This window comes from Mobula hypostoma, chromosome 12 (genome assembly GCF_963921235.1).
Source record: "Mobula hypostoma chromosome 12, sMobHyp1.1, whole genome shotgun sequence".
NCBI classification, from domain to species: Eukaryota; Metazoa; Chordata; class Chondrichthyes; order Myliobatiformes; family Myliobatidae; genus Mobula; species Mobula hypostoma.
Window position 1 is genome coordinate 111,806,626 of NC_086108.1, and position 17,271 is coordinate 111,823,896.

General features: G+C 44.7%; 1 protein-coding gene across 2 annotated transcripts in view; it reads left to right on the forward strand.

Annotated features, from left to right (window-relative positions):
- dnai3 (dynein axonemal intermediate chain 3) overlaps positions 1–17,271 on the forward strand; it is a 142,261-nt gene that overhangs the window by 107,714 nt on the left and 17,276 nt on the right. For both annotated transcript variants that reach the window (XM_063065070.1, XM_063065069.1), the window contains exons 17-18: positions 13,415–13,478; positions 16,734–16,864. In XM_063065070.1, coding sequence (XP_062921140.1) covers positions 13,415–13,478; positions 16,734–16,864 — 195 coding nt within the window. The remainder of the gene's footprint in view (positions 1–13,414; positions 13,479–16,733; positions 16,865–17,271) is intronic.

Here is a 17,271-nt window from a genome sequence, read left to right on the forward strand (position 1 = left end):
CCTATTTTACCATGTGCCTCGAGTACCCTGAAACCACATCCTTAACAGTGAACTCCTACATCTTCCCAAACACTGGTCAGGCTAACTGCCCTGCAATTTCCTTTCTACTGTTCCAAGTGCGGTCTGCCTCCTTTCTGCCTCCTACTGTTCTTGAAGTGCAGAGTGTCATTTGCAATATTCCAGCCCTCCAGAATCACGCCAGAATCCAGTAATTGTTGAAAGATCAGTATTAATACCTCCACACTCTCTTCAGCTACCTCCTTCAGAGCCCCAGGGTGTAGTCCTTCCAGTCCACCTTCAGACCTTTCAGCTTCCCGAGCACCTTTCCCTAGAAATAGCAACTGCCCTCACTTCTGCCCCTTGTCACTCTTGAACTTTCAGCATACTGCTCATGTCTTCCGCAGTGAAGACTGACACAAAATACCTGTTCTCTTCATCTGCCATTTCCTTGTCCCCGATTACTGCCTCTTCAGTGTCATTTTCCAGTGGTCTAATATCTACTTTCACCTCTCTTTTACTTTTCATATGTCTGAAAAAACCTTAGGTATCCTCTTTGATATTATTGGCTAGCTTACCTTCATATTTCATTTTGCCCCTCCTTATGGCTTTTTTAGTTGCCTTGTGTTGGTTTTTATAAACTTCCCAAACCTCTTTAACTTCCCACTGATTTTTGCTCTATTATATGCCCTCACTTATGTTTTTATGTTGATTTCCCTTGTCAGCCACAGTTACACATTCCTTCCTTTCAAAATCTTCTTCTTTGGGACATATCTATCCTGTGCCTTCGAAATTCCTCCCAGAAACTCCTGTCTTTGCTGCTCTGTGTAATCCCTGCTAGCGTTCCCTTCCAATCAATTTTGGCTAGCTCCTTTCTCATGCTTCTGTAATTTCCATTACTCCACATTTGACTTTAACTTCTCCCTCTCAAATTTCAGGGTGAATTCTATCATATTATGATCACTGTTTCCTTAAGGTTCCTTTACCTTAAGCTCCCTAATCAAACCCGGTTCATTACACAACACCCAATCCAGAATAGCTGATCCCCTAGTGGTCTCAACCATAAGCTGTTCTAAAAAGCCATCTCATAGGCTTTCTACAAATTCTCTTTCTTGTGATCCAAAATTAGCACTGACCTGATTTTCCCAATCTACCTGCATATTGAAATCCCCCATGAATATTGTAACATCACTCTTTTGAAGTGCATTTTCTATCTTGTGTTGTAATTTGCAGCCCACATCCTGGATAATGTTTGAAGGCCTGTATATAACTCCCATCGGGGTCTTTTTACCCTTGCAGTTCTTTAACTCTACCCACAACAATTCTACATCTTCCAGTCCTAAGTCACTTCTTTCTAAGGATTTGATTTTATTTTTTACCAATAGAGCCATGCCTACCTGCCTGTCCTTTCAATATAATGTATCCTTGGATGTTAAGCTCCCAACTATGATCTTCTTTCAGCCATGATTCAGTGATGCCCACAACCTCATACCTGACAATCTCTACCTACCCTACAAGATCATCTACCTTATTCCATACACAGTGTGCATTCAAGTATAACGCCTTCAGCCCTGTATTCATCAGCCTTTTTGATTTTGTCTCTGTTACACTGCAATGCATCCCACTGACTGCAACTTTGCCCCATCAGCTGTCTGTCTTCCTCACAGTCTCACTACACACTGATTCGACTTGTATACAAACTGCTCCATCCTCTGCCCCATCATTCTGGTTCTCATTCCCCTGCCAAATTAATTTAAACCAGGGCACCGTGAGAGGTCAGTCGGGTTTCTGTGAGAGATCGTGATTGAAAAAAAAATTAGCATAGTTTTTTGAACTTTGTGCAACGCAGGGTGCTAGTGCTCGCAGTGACTGAGCCGCCCCATCAGCAGTCTCTCTCAGATTAGTGTGGCAGTGTGCAGTAGGACCGTGCTTATTCTCACAGTTTTTGACACGAGATAGGGAAGGCTGTTGATAATTGGTGAGCGTTGTATTGCATGGAGGGGAACACAGCAGGCTGATCATTGGTGAGTGTTGTATTGCACGGAGGGGAGGAGGGGAGGATGGTAGGCTGATGAGGAACGTGAAGTGCGTTTTCTGAGCATTGAATAGGCTTGCCCAACTTGGGCTGTGACATCAGTGTCTCCCTCATGAATTACCTCTCCCAACTTCCCCTTAATCTCTGCCGACTGACTTATGGGAGCGAAGAAACTCTACTAGTGTAGTAGAAAATTGGAGGGAAATTTTCCATACAAACCCATAGAAACCATAGAAAAACTACAGCACAGAAACAGGCCCTTTGGCCCTTCTTGGCTGTGCCGAACCATTTTCTGCCTAGTCCCACTGACCTGCACACGGACCATATCCCTCCATACACCTCCCATCCATGTATCTGTCCAATTTATTCTTAAATGTTAAAAAAGAACCCGCATTTACCACCTCGTCTGGCAGTTCATTCCATACTCCCACCACTCTCTGTGTGAAGAAGCCCCCCCTAATGTTCCCTTTAAACTTTTCCCCCCTCACCCTTAACCCATGTCCTCTGGTTTTTTTCTCCCCTTGCCTCAGTGGAAAAAGCCTGCTTGCATTCACTCTATCTATACCCATCATAATTTTATATACCTCTATCAAATCTCCCCTCATTCTTCTACGCTCCAGGGAATAAAGTCCCAACCTATTCAACCTTTCTCTGTAACTGAGTTTCTCAAGTCCCGGCAACATCCTTGTAAACCTTCTCTGCACTCTTTCAAGCTTATTTATATCCTTCCTGTAATTTGGTGACCAAAACTGAACACAATACTCCAGATTTGGCCTCACCAATGCCTTATACAACCTCATCATAACATTCCAGCTCTTATACTCCATAATTCCAGCTCTTATACTCAACAATTTCATTCTAAAGAAGGAATTTTTACATGCTGTGACTCAGCTGCTGGCCTGCTGCTGGCGGTTGTAAATGTTGTAAAAGGTGGATTGTGTAGGTTAGAAGTGAATAGTATTGTGAAGTGTTTATATTTTTTGCAGTTTTCTTGTTTAGTTATTTACTACGCCGTTCTTTTTTATATTATATTACCCCCTATTCCATCGTGCCTAGTCTGTGGCAAATAACTTACATATGCAGCAATGGCTCCAGCAGAATTGAAAAGACACTTAACTACAAATCCCAGCCATTTATTCACTTCCAATTCATCTGCCAGATCATCCTATTCCTAACCTCACTGGTTTACTTTGAACTTTGACAGATGAATGACAAAAGGGATGATGGTGGCTGATAAGAGGGACCTCTCAAAATCTGTCAGAGACTCATAGAATATTACAGCACAGTAACAGGCCAATCTATTCTGTGCCAAACTATTTAAACTGCCAGCTCCCACTGACCTGCACCGGGACCGTAGCCCTCCTCACCCCTACCATCCAAACTTCTCTTCAATGTAGAAACCAAGCTCGCATGGACCACTCGTGCTGGCAGCTTGCTCCACACCCTAACAACCCTCTGAGTGAAAAAAGTTTCCCCTCATGTTCCACTTAAACTTTCTACCTTTACCCTTAACCCATGACCTCTCGTTGTTGTCCCACCCGAACTCAGTGGAAAAAGCTTGCATTTTCCGTAACTACACCCCTCATAATTTTGTATATCTCTGTCAAATCTCCTCTCAATCTTCTACGTTCAAGGGAATAAAGTTCTAATCCATTCAATCTTTCCTTATAATTCAGGTCCTCAAGACCTGGCAACATCCTTGTAAATTTTCTCTGTACTCTCTCAACCTTATTTACATCTTTCCTGTAGGTAGGTGACCAAAACTACACACAATACTCTAATTTAGGCCTCACTAACATCTTATACAACTTTAACATAACATCCATCTCCTGTACTCAATAATTTGATTTATGAAGGCCAGTGTGCCAAAAGCTCCCTTTACCTGTGACAGCCCTATCTACCTGTGACACCCTTTTCAACAAGTTATCAGACCTGTATTCCCAGAACCCTTTGTTCTACCACACTTCTCAATGCCCTACCATTCACTGTGTAAGTCCTAACCTTGTTGGTTTTACTGAAGTGCAACACTTTACACTTGTCTGCATTAAATTCCATCAGCCATTTTTCAGCCCATGATAGCCTTCCTCACTGCCCACTACACCCCCAATCTTGGTGTCATCTGCAAATTTGGTGATCCAGTTAACCACATTCTCATCCAGATAATTGATATAGATGACAAAAACAACGGATGCAGCAGCAATCCCTACTTCAAATTAAATCTATTATCAAAGTTTCAAAAGTTCATTTATTATCAAAGTACACAACTCTGAAATTCTTCAGTTCTCTGGGTAGCCATGAAACCAAGAAAGAAAAGAAAGGCAGCATGATCATCAACCCCTAAATCACACCTCCCTGCAAAAAATAATTAATAAGAACAGAACAGGCACATCAGCCCCCAAATCCCTCTTCTCACACAGAAGATCGAACAAAACGGCACATTAACCCCGATATCACCCACCCTACGCAAAAAAAAAAGAGATTGGGTATGGGTTAAAAAAACACAAAATATAAAAACTATAAGACTGAACAAAAGAGTCTACAGTCCAAAGTTCACGTCTAAAATGCAGAAGAAACCTGGGCAGCACTCTCTGGGTGAAGTGGCAGGCTCTCCCCTCTCCGGTACGTACAGAGTAAATGATCAAAAGATAGGCAGCCAGCGCTTACCCTCTGCACTTGCTCTGATGTTTCAGTCTCCCTCATCGCTTTAATCGACGATCAATGGAGCTTTAACTGGTGAAATGGAGCCAAACATTGTTTGTGCCCCATCCTCAGCCTGCCCACTACGAGGTGCGTGCACGCTGCCTCTGCCACTCAGAATCCTCTCGGAGACTGAAGAGCGCAGTACGTATTTGTCACCATATATTTCCTAAAGATTTGTTTGTTTTTGCAGGTATTCACAGGAAAGTAAAGTAATACAGTAAAATTTATGAAAAACTATACATAAATAAAGACTGACAAACAACCAATGTACAAAAGACAAATTGCAAATAAATAAATAATGCTGAGAACATGAGTTGTAGGGTCCTTGAAAGTGAGTCTGTTGCTTGTTGAATCAGGTCAGTGTTGGGGTGAGGGAAGTTATCCACATTGGTTCAGGATGGCAGTAGGGTAATACAATCATCAGGTGAAGGATCATACAATGTCTGCAGTGGTTGTCTGAAACTGTGGAGCTCAGTGTTAATAAGTAATTCACAAAGAGAGAAATGTTCAATGTCCATTCCAAAATCTGATGGCAGAGGGGAAGAAGCTGTTCCTGAATCACTGAGTGTGTGCCTTCACACTTCTGTACCTCCACAAGACCATATGACATAGGAGCAGAATTAGGCCATTCAGCCCATCAAGTCTACTCTGCCATTCCATCATGGCTGATCCTGGATCTCACTCAACCCCATACACCTGCCTTCCCGCCATATCCTTTGAAGCCCAGACCGATCAGGCAATGATCAGGTTCCGTCTTAAATATACACACAGACTTGGCCTCCACTACAGTCTGTGGCAGAGCATTCCACAGATTTACTACTCCCTGGCTAAAAAAAATTCCTCCTTACCTCTGTTCTAAATGGGTCACCCCTCAGGTTTGAGGCTGTGCCCTTTAGTTCTGGATACCCCCACGAGAGGGAACATCCTCTCCACATCCACCCTATCTAGTCCTTTCTACATTCCTTAGGTTTCAATGAGATTTCCCCCCCCCCCCCACGCCAATTCTTCTAAATTCTGGTGAGTACAGGCCCAAAGCTGCTGGATACTCCTCATATGTTAACCCCTTCATTCCCAGAATCATCCTCGTGAACCTCCTGTGGACTCTCTCCAATGATGCCACCTCCTGAGAACAAGGCGTGATCTGGGTGATGGGGGTCCTTATTGACTGACACAGCCCTTTTGAGGCATCGCTCCTTGAAGCTGTCCTAGATGCCGACTGAGTTTGCATCTCTCTGCAGCTTATTTCAATCCTACGCAGTGCCCCCACCCCATACCAGATGGTGATGCACTCCATGGGACATCTGTAGAAATTTGCTACAGTCTTTGGTGACATACCAAATCTCCTCAAACTCCTAATGAAATATCAGAAGCAACACACACAAAACACTGGAGGAACTCAGCTGGTCAGATAGCATCTATAGAAATGAATAAACATTCCATCTTTCAGGACTGGAAAGGAAGGGGGAAGTTGCCAGAATAAAAAGGTGTGGGAGGGAGGGAAGGAGGTGATAGGTTGCTGGAAAAGGTCAAGGGCCGGAGAAGAAAGAACCTGATAGGAGAGGAGAAGGGCCCATGGGAGAAAGGAGAAAGTAATGGTCAGGTGAGAAGTAAAAGGTCAGAGGGCGGAATCGAGGAGGGGGTTGCTTACGGAGGTAGAAATCGATATTCATGCTATCAGGTTGGGAGCTACCCAGATGGAATATAAGGTGTTGTTTCTCCACCCTGAGGGTGGCCTCTTTGTGACACATGAGGAGGCCATGTATCAACACATTGGAATGGGAATAGGAATTGGAATTAAAGTGCTTGGCTGCCGGGAAGTGCTGCCTCTGGCGGAGAGTGCAGAGGTGCTGGACAAAACCGTCCCTCAATTTACGATGGATCTCACCAATGTAGAGGAGGCAGCATCAGGAGCACTGGATGTGATAGACAACCCCAGCAGGTTTGCAGGTGAAGTGTTGTCTCACCTGGAGGGACTATTTGGGCTCCGGAATGGAGGTGAGGGAGGAGGTGAGTGGGCAGGTGGAGCACTTGGGCTGCTTGCATGGATAAGTGCCAGGAGAGAGATTAGTGGGGAGGAATGAATGGACTAGGGAATCACGGAGGGAGCGATCCCTGCGGATGTGGAAAGCGGAGGGAGAGAGGTAAGGATATGTTTAGTGGTGGGATCCCTTTGGAGATGGTGGAAGTTGCGGAGGATAACGTGTTGGATGTGGAGGCTGATGGGGGCGTGGTAGGTAAGGACAAGAAGTACTCTATGACTATTAAGGCGGCAGGATGATGAAGTGAGCATGAGTGGATGTGAAATGGAAGAGGTGCAGGTGAGGGTGGTGTCTGTAGTAGAGGGAGGGAAACCCCACTCTCTAAAGAAGGGGAACATCTCTGATGTCCTGCAATGGAAACCGCATCCTGAGAACAGATATGGTGGAGGCGAAGAAGCTGAGAAAAGGGAATAGCATTTTTACAGGAGAAGGTGTGGGAAGAGGTATAGTTAATACTTTATACTTTATTGTCGCTAAACAATTGATACAAGAACGTACAATCATCACAGCCATGCTTGATTCTGTGCTTCCCACTCCCTGGAGTACAAATCGATAGTAAATACTAAAAATTTAAATTATAAATCGTAAATAGAAAATAGAAAATGGAAAGTAAGGTAGTGCAAAATGACCGAGAGGCAGGTCCGGATATTTGGAGGGTACAGCCCAGATCCAGGTCAGGATCCGTTCAGCAGTCTTATCACAGTTGGAAAGAAGCTGTTCCCAAACCTGACCGTATGAGTCTTCAAGCTCCTGAACCTTCACCCAGAGGGAAGAGGGACAAAAAGTGTGTTGGCTGGGTGGGTCGTGTCCTTGATTATCCTGGCAGCACTCCTCCGACAGCGTGCGGTGTGAAGTGAGTCCAAGGATGGAAGATTGGTTTGTGTGATGTGCTGCGTCATGTTCACGATCTTCTGCAGCTTCTTCCGGTCTTGGACAGGACAACTTCCGTACCAGGTTGTGATGCACCCTAGAAGTGTGCTCTCTACTAGTGAGGGTTTTTAGTTGAGGAAACTGTGGCAATCTGTAGGTTTATAAATAATGTCAGTTGACAGTTTGTCTCCAGAGACGGAGACAGAGAGATTTAGAACTTGTTAGTGATGGACGAAGTGAATTTAAGGGCAGGCTGGAAGTCAGAGGCAAGGTTGATAAAATTGGTGAACTCAGCATGGATGCATGAAGCAGCACCAATACAGTCATCAGTGGCACGGAGGAAGAGTTGGAGAGTGTAACTGGGGTAGGCTTCAAACATACACTGTTCTACATTGCCAGTGAAGAGGCAGGCATAGCTAGGGCCCATGCGAGTGCCCACGGCTACCCCTCGAGTTTGGAGAAAATGGGAAGAGCAGAAGGAAAAATGGTTCAGGGTGAGGACCAGCTCTGCCAGATGGAGGAGGGTGGTGGTGAAGGGGGATTGGTTGGTTCTCTTACTAAGAAAGAAGAGGAGGGGTTTGAGTCCTTCCAGATGAGTGATTGAAGTGTATAGGGACTGAATATCCATGGTGAAGGTGAGGTGGTCAGGGCCAGGGCCAGGGAATTAAAAGTTACTGAGGAGATCGAGGCCATGAGAAGTGTTATGCGTATAGGTGGGAAGCAGGGCCGATTTAGTGGGGCTGGAGGCCCTGATGGGCCCCTGCCGACACCGTAATGCTGCGGCACCAAGCAAAAAAAGGCAAGAGCAAGAGCAAAGGTTGTACTGGTCTAAATATCAAAGCTGTGGACCAAGACATTGGTTTAGTACAATAGGCTATAAACTTACAGGCCTTAAGAGGGAGGACAGAAAGTAATGCAGATTCTTAGTTTGAAGGAAAGCATCTAAAGCACTCAAAAATTGACGTGGGCTTAGTTGGCTCAGTAAAGTTATAAGGGAGACGAAGTATGATTGTACCCAATCTTAAATCTTTAGTTAGCTATTGCTGCACATACCATAGGCCTTAATTCTCAAACAATGCCAAAGCATTTTTATCTAGGTACTTTTCTCAACCGTGTGTTCTGAGGAAGTAAAATGGAAATGAGAGACAAAAAGACCAAGAGAGATGGCACTATGGCAAATTAGGAAACTTGACAATACTCCAACAATCTTCTTGAAAAATGAGATCTAGCACATACTAACCTATTGCTGTGCTGTGTGGCATGCAGAGTAAAGACCACTTATTAGAAAACACACTCTGACTTGAGCTGTTTTTGCAGTTCTGTATCTATTCTTCTGCTGTCAGACGCTAGTGTAACGTAGGTCAGTATCGTTTTCCTGTGGTGTTCGCTATTTTCATGCTCTCCTATGCGCTCAGCGGCATGTTTCCAGTCGCTAAAGCCAGTTTCGAAGATGGACTGACAGTTACCATCACTGAAGATGCAGCATGCAAAACAAAACACACAGCCGGTGGAAGGGGAGTATAAAGAGCCATTGCCTTGATATGTACTCACCATTTACGAGCTTGCATTTGAAGTGAAATTTGGAGAAAAAAAACATCTCTGCTGTTTGTATACTCGTTCCGAAGCTTTGATATCCACATTCTTATTCTGGCAGGACTCTGGCCCTTTCTTAGCCCAGTATGCTGGGAATGAATCATCTAACGTTTCCCCTGCGAGCAGGATCAGTGCCGTAAGGATCCTCAGTAGCGGTAACATTAGCATTAATGGCGGCCCGGTGGTTGTGAGGCTTCTGTAGTCGGGAATCCCAAAGTCATGCCCTCTGCCTCTTCAACGTTAGCTGCTGACTGTGGCAAGGACGGTGGTCCCGTGCTAACGTTGGTGCTAGCGCTAGCTGTTGAACAAGTCTCCATTTGTCCACCGGTCTCAGACTGTGACAAGAGCAATGGTACTGCTCCATTATCAAGAAAAGGTTTAAAAAGTTCTGTCAATTTCCCCCTCCCCTTCCGACTTTCAAATCTCTTACTATCTCTTCTTTCAGTTGGTCCTGACAAAGGGTCCCGGCCCGAAACGTCGACTGTACCTCTTCCTTTAGATGCTGTTTGGCCTGCTGCGTTCACCAGCAGTTTTTGTGTGTGTTGCTGTCAACTTCAACATCTTTTTTAATACTTCTTTTTCACAGTCCTCTTTTTCTTGTTTCTTTTTTCTTTTCTGATTCATTCTCGGTTTTTTTTTGTCTGCCATGCTGATAGCTACCTATTTTGGGCCCCTCTGCATCTCTGGCCCCTGGGCTGCAGCCCAGCCTAGCCCTGCCTAAAGTTCGGGCCCTGGTGGGAAGGGACTGAACCAAGGGGGATGGAATGGAATGGAATCAAAATATGAGGACACGAGTTCAGTCAGGCAGGAGTTTGCAAAAGCAACAGGCCTTCCCGGACAGTCTGATTTGTGGATTCTGTGTAGGAGGGAGAAGCGAGCAGTATGGGGTAAGGGTAAGGGAACTATGAGTTTGGCAGCAGTGATTGGGAGTTCACCGGAGCTAATGAGGTCAGTTACGAAATATAGCCACTGTGTGCCTTCTTTGTAACTGCATCAATATGTTGGGCCCACATTACGTTCTCAGAGATATTGACACACAGGGATTTGAAAATGCTCACCCTTTTCACTTCTGATCCACCTTTGAGGACTGGTAGCACTCAAGTCTGGCAACCCAGGGCTGCACTAGAAAACCAGGTATGACTTGCGGAGGGCTATTTCAAGGGTGAAGAGACAATTTCGAATGAAGTTGGAGGTGACATCGGATGCACGGCAACTCTGGCAGGGTTTGCAAGAGATTACTTCCTACAAACCAAAACCCAATAGCATGAATGGCAGTGGTGATGTTTCACTACCAGATGAACTCAACGCCTTCTATGCCCACTTTGAAAGGGAAAATATAACTACAGCTGTGAAGATCCCTGCTGCACCCAGTAACCCTGTGATCTCTGTCTCGGAGGTCAATGTTTGGCTGTCTTTAAAGAGATTGAACCCTAGCAAGGCGGAAGGTCCCGATGGAGTACCTGGTAAGGTTCTGAAAACTGGTGCCAACCAACTAGCGGGAGTATTCAGAGACATTTTCAACCTCTCACTGCTACGGGCGCAAGTTCCCACTTCCTTCAAAAAGGCAACAATTATACCAGGGCTTAAGAAGAATAATGTGAACTGCCTTAGTGACAATCGCCAGTGATGAAGTGCTTTGAGAGGTTGGTCATGACTAGACTGAACTCCTGCCTCAGCAAGGACCTGGACCCATTGCAATTTGCCTATCATCACAATAGATCAACGGCAGATGCAATCTCAATGGTTCTTCACACGGCCTTAGACCACCTGGACAATACAAACACCTATGTCAGGATGCTGTTCATCGACTATAGCTCAGCATTTAACACCATCAGTCCCACAATCCTGATTGAGAAGTTACAGAACCCGGGCCTCTGTACCTCCCTCTGCAATTGGATCCTCAACTTCCTAACCGGAAGACCACAATCTGTGCAGATTGGTGATAATATCTCCTCCTCACTGACAATCAACACTGGCACACCTCAGGGGTGTGTGCTTAGCCTACTGCTCTACTCTCTCTATATACCCATGACTGTGTGACTAGGCATAGCTCAAATACCATCTACAAATTTGCTGACGATACAACCATTGTTCATAGAATCTCAGGTGGTGACGAGTGGGCGTACAGGAGTGAGATATGCCAACTAGTGGAGTGGTGCTGCAGCAACAACCTGGCACTCAACGTCAGTAAGACGAAAGAGCTGATTGTGGATTCAGGAAGGATAAGACGAAGGAACACATACCAATCCTCATAGAGGGATCAGAAGTGGAGAGAGTGAGCAGCTTCAAGCTCCTGGGTGTCAAGATCTCTGAGGACCTAACCTAGTCCCAACATATCGATGCAACTAAAAAGACAAGATAGCAACTACATTAAAAGTTTGAGATTTGGTATGTCAACAAAAACACTTAAAAATTTCTATAGATGTACCGTGGAGAGCATTCTGACAGGCTGCATCACTGGCTGGTATGGAGGGGCTACTGCACAGGACTGAAAGAAGCTGCAGAGGGTTGTAAATTCTTGCCTACAAGCCTACAAAGTACCCAGGACATCTTCAAGGAGCGGTGTCTCAGAAAGGCAGCATCCATTATTAAGGACCTCCAGCACCCAGGGCATGCCCTTTTCTCACTGTTACCATCAGGCAGGAGATACAGAAGCCAGAAGGCACACACACAGCGATTCAGGAACAGTTTCTTCCCCTCTGCCATCCGATTTCTAAATGGACATTGAACCTGTGAACACTACCTCACTTTTTAAATATATATAATTTCTGTTTTTGCATGATTTTTAATCTATTCAATATACATATACTGTAATTGATTTACTTATTTATATTTTTCTTTTATATTATGTATTGCATTGAACTGCAGCTGCTAAGTTAACAAATTTCACATCACATGCCGGTGACAATAAACCTGATTCTGATTCTCCTGGTGTGTGTTCGCTCGTCTTGCCCTTCCTAAAGTCTGCAATCAATTCTTTAGTCTTACTGATGTTGAGTGCAAGGTTGGTTTTGCAACACCACTCCACTAGCAGATCTATCTCACTCCTGTATGCCCTCTCATCAGCATCTGAACTTCTGCCAATGATACTTGAGTTGTCAGCAAATTTATAGATGGCATTTGAGCTGAGAACAAAATGCTTGTTACTTTGGATCCAACAGAACGTAAAAAACACAGTAAGCATAAAAACACCACAAATATAAATTCAAAAGCAATCCTATTAAACACAATGTACTAGTGACTGTTGAATGTGGGTGTACATATGATAGCTTATATACATAAATTCATTGTCTGTCCGTAAGGTGACGTTAGGCACATGAGTGTCTATACATAAGGTGACTCTGACAGGAAATGATAAAGTAGTGGTGGTTGGGGGTGTGGAGGGGTGGGTTAGTGGGTGGGGGTGTTGATCAGCCTCACTGCTTGGGGAGAGTAACTGTGTTTGAGTCTGGTGTTCCTGGTATGGATGCCACGTAGCCTCCTCCCCGATGGGAGTGGGACAAACAGTCCGGGAGTGAGGTGAGTGAGGTCGCTCATGATGTTACTGGCTCTTTGCTGGCAGTTTATATATATGTAACCCTCGGTTCAGCTAGCGGCTTAATCTAAGGGATGATAGCCCCTGGCCCGGCCAAACTTAAGAAATCTTGTTTAGGTGGATGCTGTGCGATGTGTCCTCTGTTATAAATCAGTACCGTGAAATAACAAACAGTACTCAATATACAATTAAATGATTGAGCTTCATAATTCTTAATTTGACTATATCGTTAGTAAAGAAACAGAAAAGAAAGAAAAGGGCCCATTCTCATGAAACAGTCTGTTGCACAAAGTTGGAGCTCGCTGATAAGCCGTTCGTCCACCATTGACCTCCTCCGATCGTCGCTGACCTCGGACCCTCGCTCCAAGTCCATCCCGTCTGGTGGTCTCCCAACTCTCTCCATTCCCGTCTTCTCTCCTCATCTCTCCCCGGCAAAAGACCACGAAATCCCTGCTCCCAGACCCACAAGAGAGAACAACATCTCTCTCATTGGATAGCTCCACATTCCAAAGCCCTGTTATCTCTTGTCATAACCCAAACATTGCTGCTACAGAGAAACCATTACATTAGCAGTGAAACCTTACAGCACATTACGTATACATAGATATATGTCCTTGATGGCATTGTTTTGTGCTTTTTCTCCAGGATGGAGAAGTTACTTATGTAGACTGGCAAGTGGAGAGGGACATGGACACTGGAAAAATGACCAGTAAGTGAACCACTTTCTCGTGAAATCACTGGTCTAATGCTCTCACTATGCATATGTACACAGCTATGCAGTGAGCTAAACAACTGAAAAATCACCTGAGATGGAAGCTTTCTTCAGGGTTTTTATGAGTTCTCTTTTCTGTTAAACTGCAGACAGTTAAGTAAAATATATATTAAATTCAATACAGAATTATTGCACACCTCAATACACTAATACTATTGATAATTCTCACAACTGCTGTTGATACAACCATTCTCACACATACGCAACACTCCATAACTATGCTGAGTAAACTTGTGGTGCAATGTAACATATCAATTCAATGTTTGCCAGTAACTTTAGACTCACAGATATTGCTATTTCAAGACGTGTCTTTCCACTGTTCACTGCAAATTAAATAAATCTAACCCATGCAGGAAATGATATAAAAAAACAGCTTGTGTATAGGAAGTGATGTTTATACAAGATGAGTTGTACCTCTAGAAGCAGGATAATGGGAAGTGATTTTTTTGTGTCCTGCACAGTGGTTGTCCAGTGAATAATGTTGGTAACGCAATAAACATAAGGGATTCTACAGATGCCGGAAATCCAGAGCAACACACACAAAAAGCTGGAGGAGTCTTCCTGCCGTCTTAACACATCCACACATCATTCTGTGCTACTTCTACCACCTTCAGTGGGATCCTACTGCCAAACACATCTTTATCTCCAGCCCTCCTCACTCTCTGTTTTCCACAGGATTGCTCCCTCCATAATCCGCTTGTCCCTCCCCGCTAATTTCCTTCCTGGCATATATCCCTGCAAGTGACATCTGCCCATTTACCTCTTCCATCACCTCCATTCAGAGCCCCAAACAGTTCTTCCAGGTGAGGCAGCACTTCACCTGTGAATCTGATGGTGTCATCTATTGTACCCGATGTTCCCAATGCGGCCTCCACTACATTGGTGAAACCTGACGTAACTTGGGGCACCTGCACTCGATCTGTCAAAAGCAGTATTTCCCGGTAGCCAACCATTTTAATTCCTCTCCCCATTCCCCTTCCAACATGTCGGTTCATGGCTTCTTCTGCCAAGATGAGGCCACTCTCAGGGTGGAGGAGCAACACCTCATATTCCATCTGGGTATCCTCCAATCTGATGGCATGAACATCAATTTTTTCCAGTAATTTTTTCTCTCCCCCTTCTCTTTTCTTCTATTCCCACTCTGGCCTCTTACCTTTCCTCCTCATCTGTCCGTTCCCTCTCCCCTGATGTCACTCCTCCTTGCCTTTCTCCCCGGTCAACTCTCCTCCCCTACCAGATTCCTTCTTCTCCAGCCCTTAACCTTTCTCATCCATCTGGCTTCTCCTATCACCTTCTAGTTGTCCTCCTTCCCCTCCCCCACCTTTTTATTCTGCCTTATTCACCCTTCTTTTCCAGTCCTGACGAAGGGTATGATGCCTGATTTGTTGACGGTGCCTGTCCTGCTGAGTTCCTTCAGCATTTTGTGTGTGTTGTTCTGGATTTCCAGCATCTGCAGAATCTCTTGTATTTAACATCAGCTGAGGTCAAAAGTCCTCTGCAGATCCACACAAGGTAACAACTGTGTCCTGGAAAGGACTTTGGCTGCTCTGAAGCACCTGAAAGACGGCCTGAGGCTGTGAAAGATGCAACTGAAATCCACATTTTTTCATTTTATTTATTAGATGTTTAATATGGACCGTGGATGTTGACCCAAAATATCAGAGGTAGAATCAGAATTGTAATCTAAATCAGAATGAGGTTGATTATCACTGCCATATGTCATAAAACTTGGTGTATTGCGGCAGCAGTCTACTGCAATACGTAAAAATTACTACAATTCACAATCTAAATGAATAATGTTGACAAAAAGATGTTGTGAGGTTGTGTACATGGGTTCATTGTTCAGAAATCAGATGGCAGAGGGGAAGAAGCTGTTTCTGAAATATTGAGTGTGTGTCTTCAGTTTCCTGGACCTCCTCCCTGATGGTAGCAATGAGAAGAGGGCATGTCCTGGGTGTTGGGGGTCTTGGATGATAGATGCCACCCTCTTGGGGCCTTGCCTTCTGAAGGTGTCCTCAGTGCTGGGGGAGAGTTGTGACTGTGATGGAGTTAACATAGTAACACTGAAAACCTACAGCACAGTACAGGCCCTTCGGCCCACAAAGCTGTGCCGAACATGTCCTTACCTTAGAAATTACCTAGGGTTACCCATAGCCCTCTATTTTTCTGAGCTCCATGTACCTGTCCAGGAGTCTCTTAAAATACCCTATCGTACCTGCCTCCACCACTGTCGCCGGCAACCCATTCCATGCACTCACCACTCTCTGTGTAAAAAAACTTACCCCTGACTTCTTTTCTGTACCTACTTCCAAGCACCTTAAAACTGTGCCCTCTCGTGCTAGCCATTCCAGCCCTGGGGAGAAGCCTCTGACTATCCACGCGATCAATGCCTCTCACAAGAAGTTGGCTGAGTTTGCAACTCTCTGCAACTTCTTGTGATCCTGTGCATTGGAGCCCCAATTCCAGAAAATTCTCACCTGAAAACAAAATTGTGCTGCAATTCTCCTTGTCTGGAAGTGTTGAAATTCCATTTGACAATATCCCCCTCCACAGTAAAGGGATGGCAATTCAGTTCAGGCTGGAATTTGGAGATTTTTATCTAATTCTGACCCTAGTTGCTTTCACAAGTGTCCAACGTACAGGGTCGGACCTGTACCAACTCTGAGATGTCTGATGCAGGCTTGCTGCATGAACTTGGCGGTGCTGAATTCTAACTGTTTGTGTCACTGCCTGGATCAGAAAAAGCTGCAGAGGATTGTAAACTCAGCCAGCTTCAACACGGGTACCAGCAAGTTCTTTTCTGCATTCTTTCCAGTTAATCACATCTTCCCTATAGTAGGGTGACCAAAACTGAACATAATACTCCAAGTGCAGCCCACAGGTGTCCTGTACAACCACACCACAACCTTCGAACTTCTGTACTCAGTGGGAGTACATAGACTGAAAGGAAAGGTGAGAGTGGAAAATGATCAGCCTGGGAGGGAGTCCTGCATTTCTGAGGCAGCAGGATATGAAGACAATCAATGGGAGAGGAGCTGGTTTATGTGCTGGACCGGGCTGTGTCCACATCTCTCTGGGCAGCTGAAGAATTAATGTAAACCTTTCCATGTATATATTGACCGGTGTGACAGACTGCTCCTGTTCCGGTTTCTTGGTGTCTGACATAGCTTCTGGTATATGTTCCCATGACAGCCCCAAAACCCACCCACTGCTACGCTGTTCACGACGGGCCTGTGAACACCGTGCAAAGATCGCCCTTCTTCAGGGATATCATCCTAACTGTCGGAGGATGGACAGTTGCAGTTTGGAAGGAAGGGGCCACCGTGAGTATCTGCTGGCTGACTCAAAGTCAATCGCAAATGTTTTCTGCACATCCAAATGCTTCTCACTTCTCAACGCCACAACTCCTCACCATTGTGACTTCCTTTCAAGGCTCAGCCAGTATGTATTAAGATTTTTTTTCTGTGAACGCAGATCCATAATTCTTTGAAGTGGCATCACAGGTAGATAGGGCCATAAAGAGAGCTTTTGGCATGTTGGCCTTCGTAAATCAATGTAATGAGTACAGGAGTTGGGATGTTATGATAAAGTTGTATAAGACATTGGTGAGAATTGTGTACAGTTCTGGTCGACAGGAAAGATGTAAGACAGCAGAGAAAATTTACAAGGATGTTGCCAGAACTTAAGAACCTCAGTTGTAGGAAAAGGTTGAATAGGTTAGGACATTTAT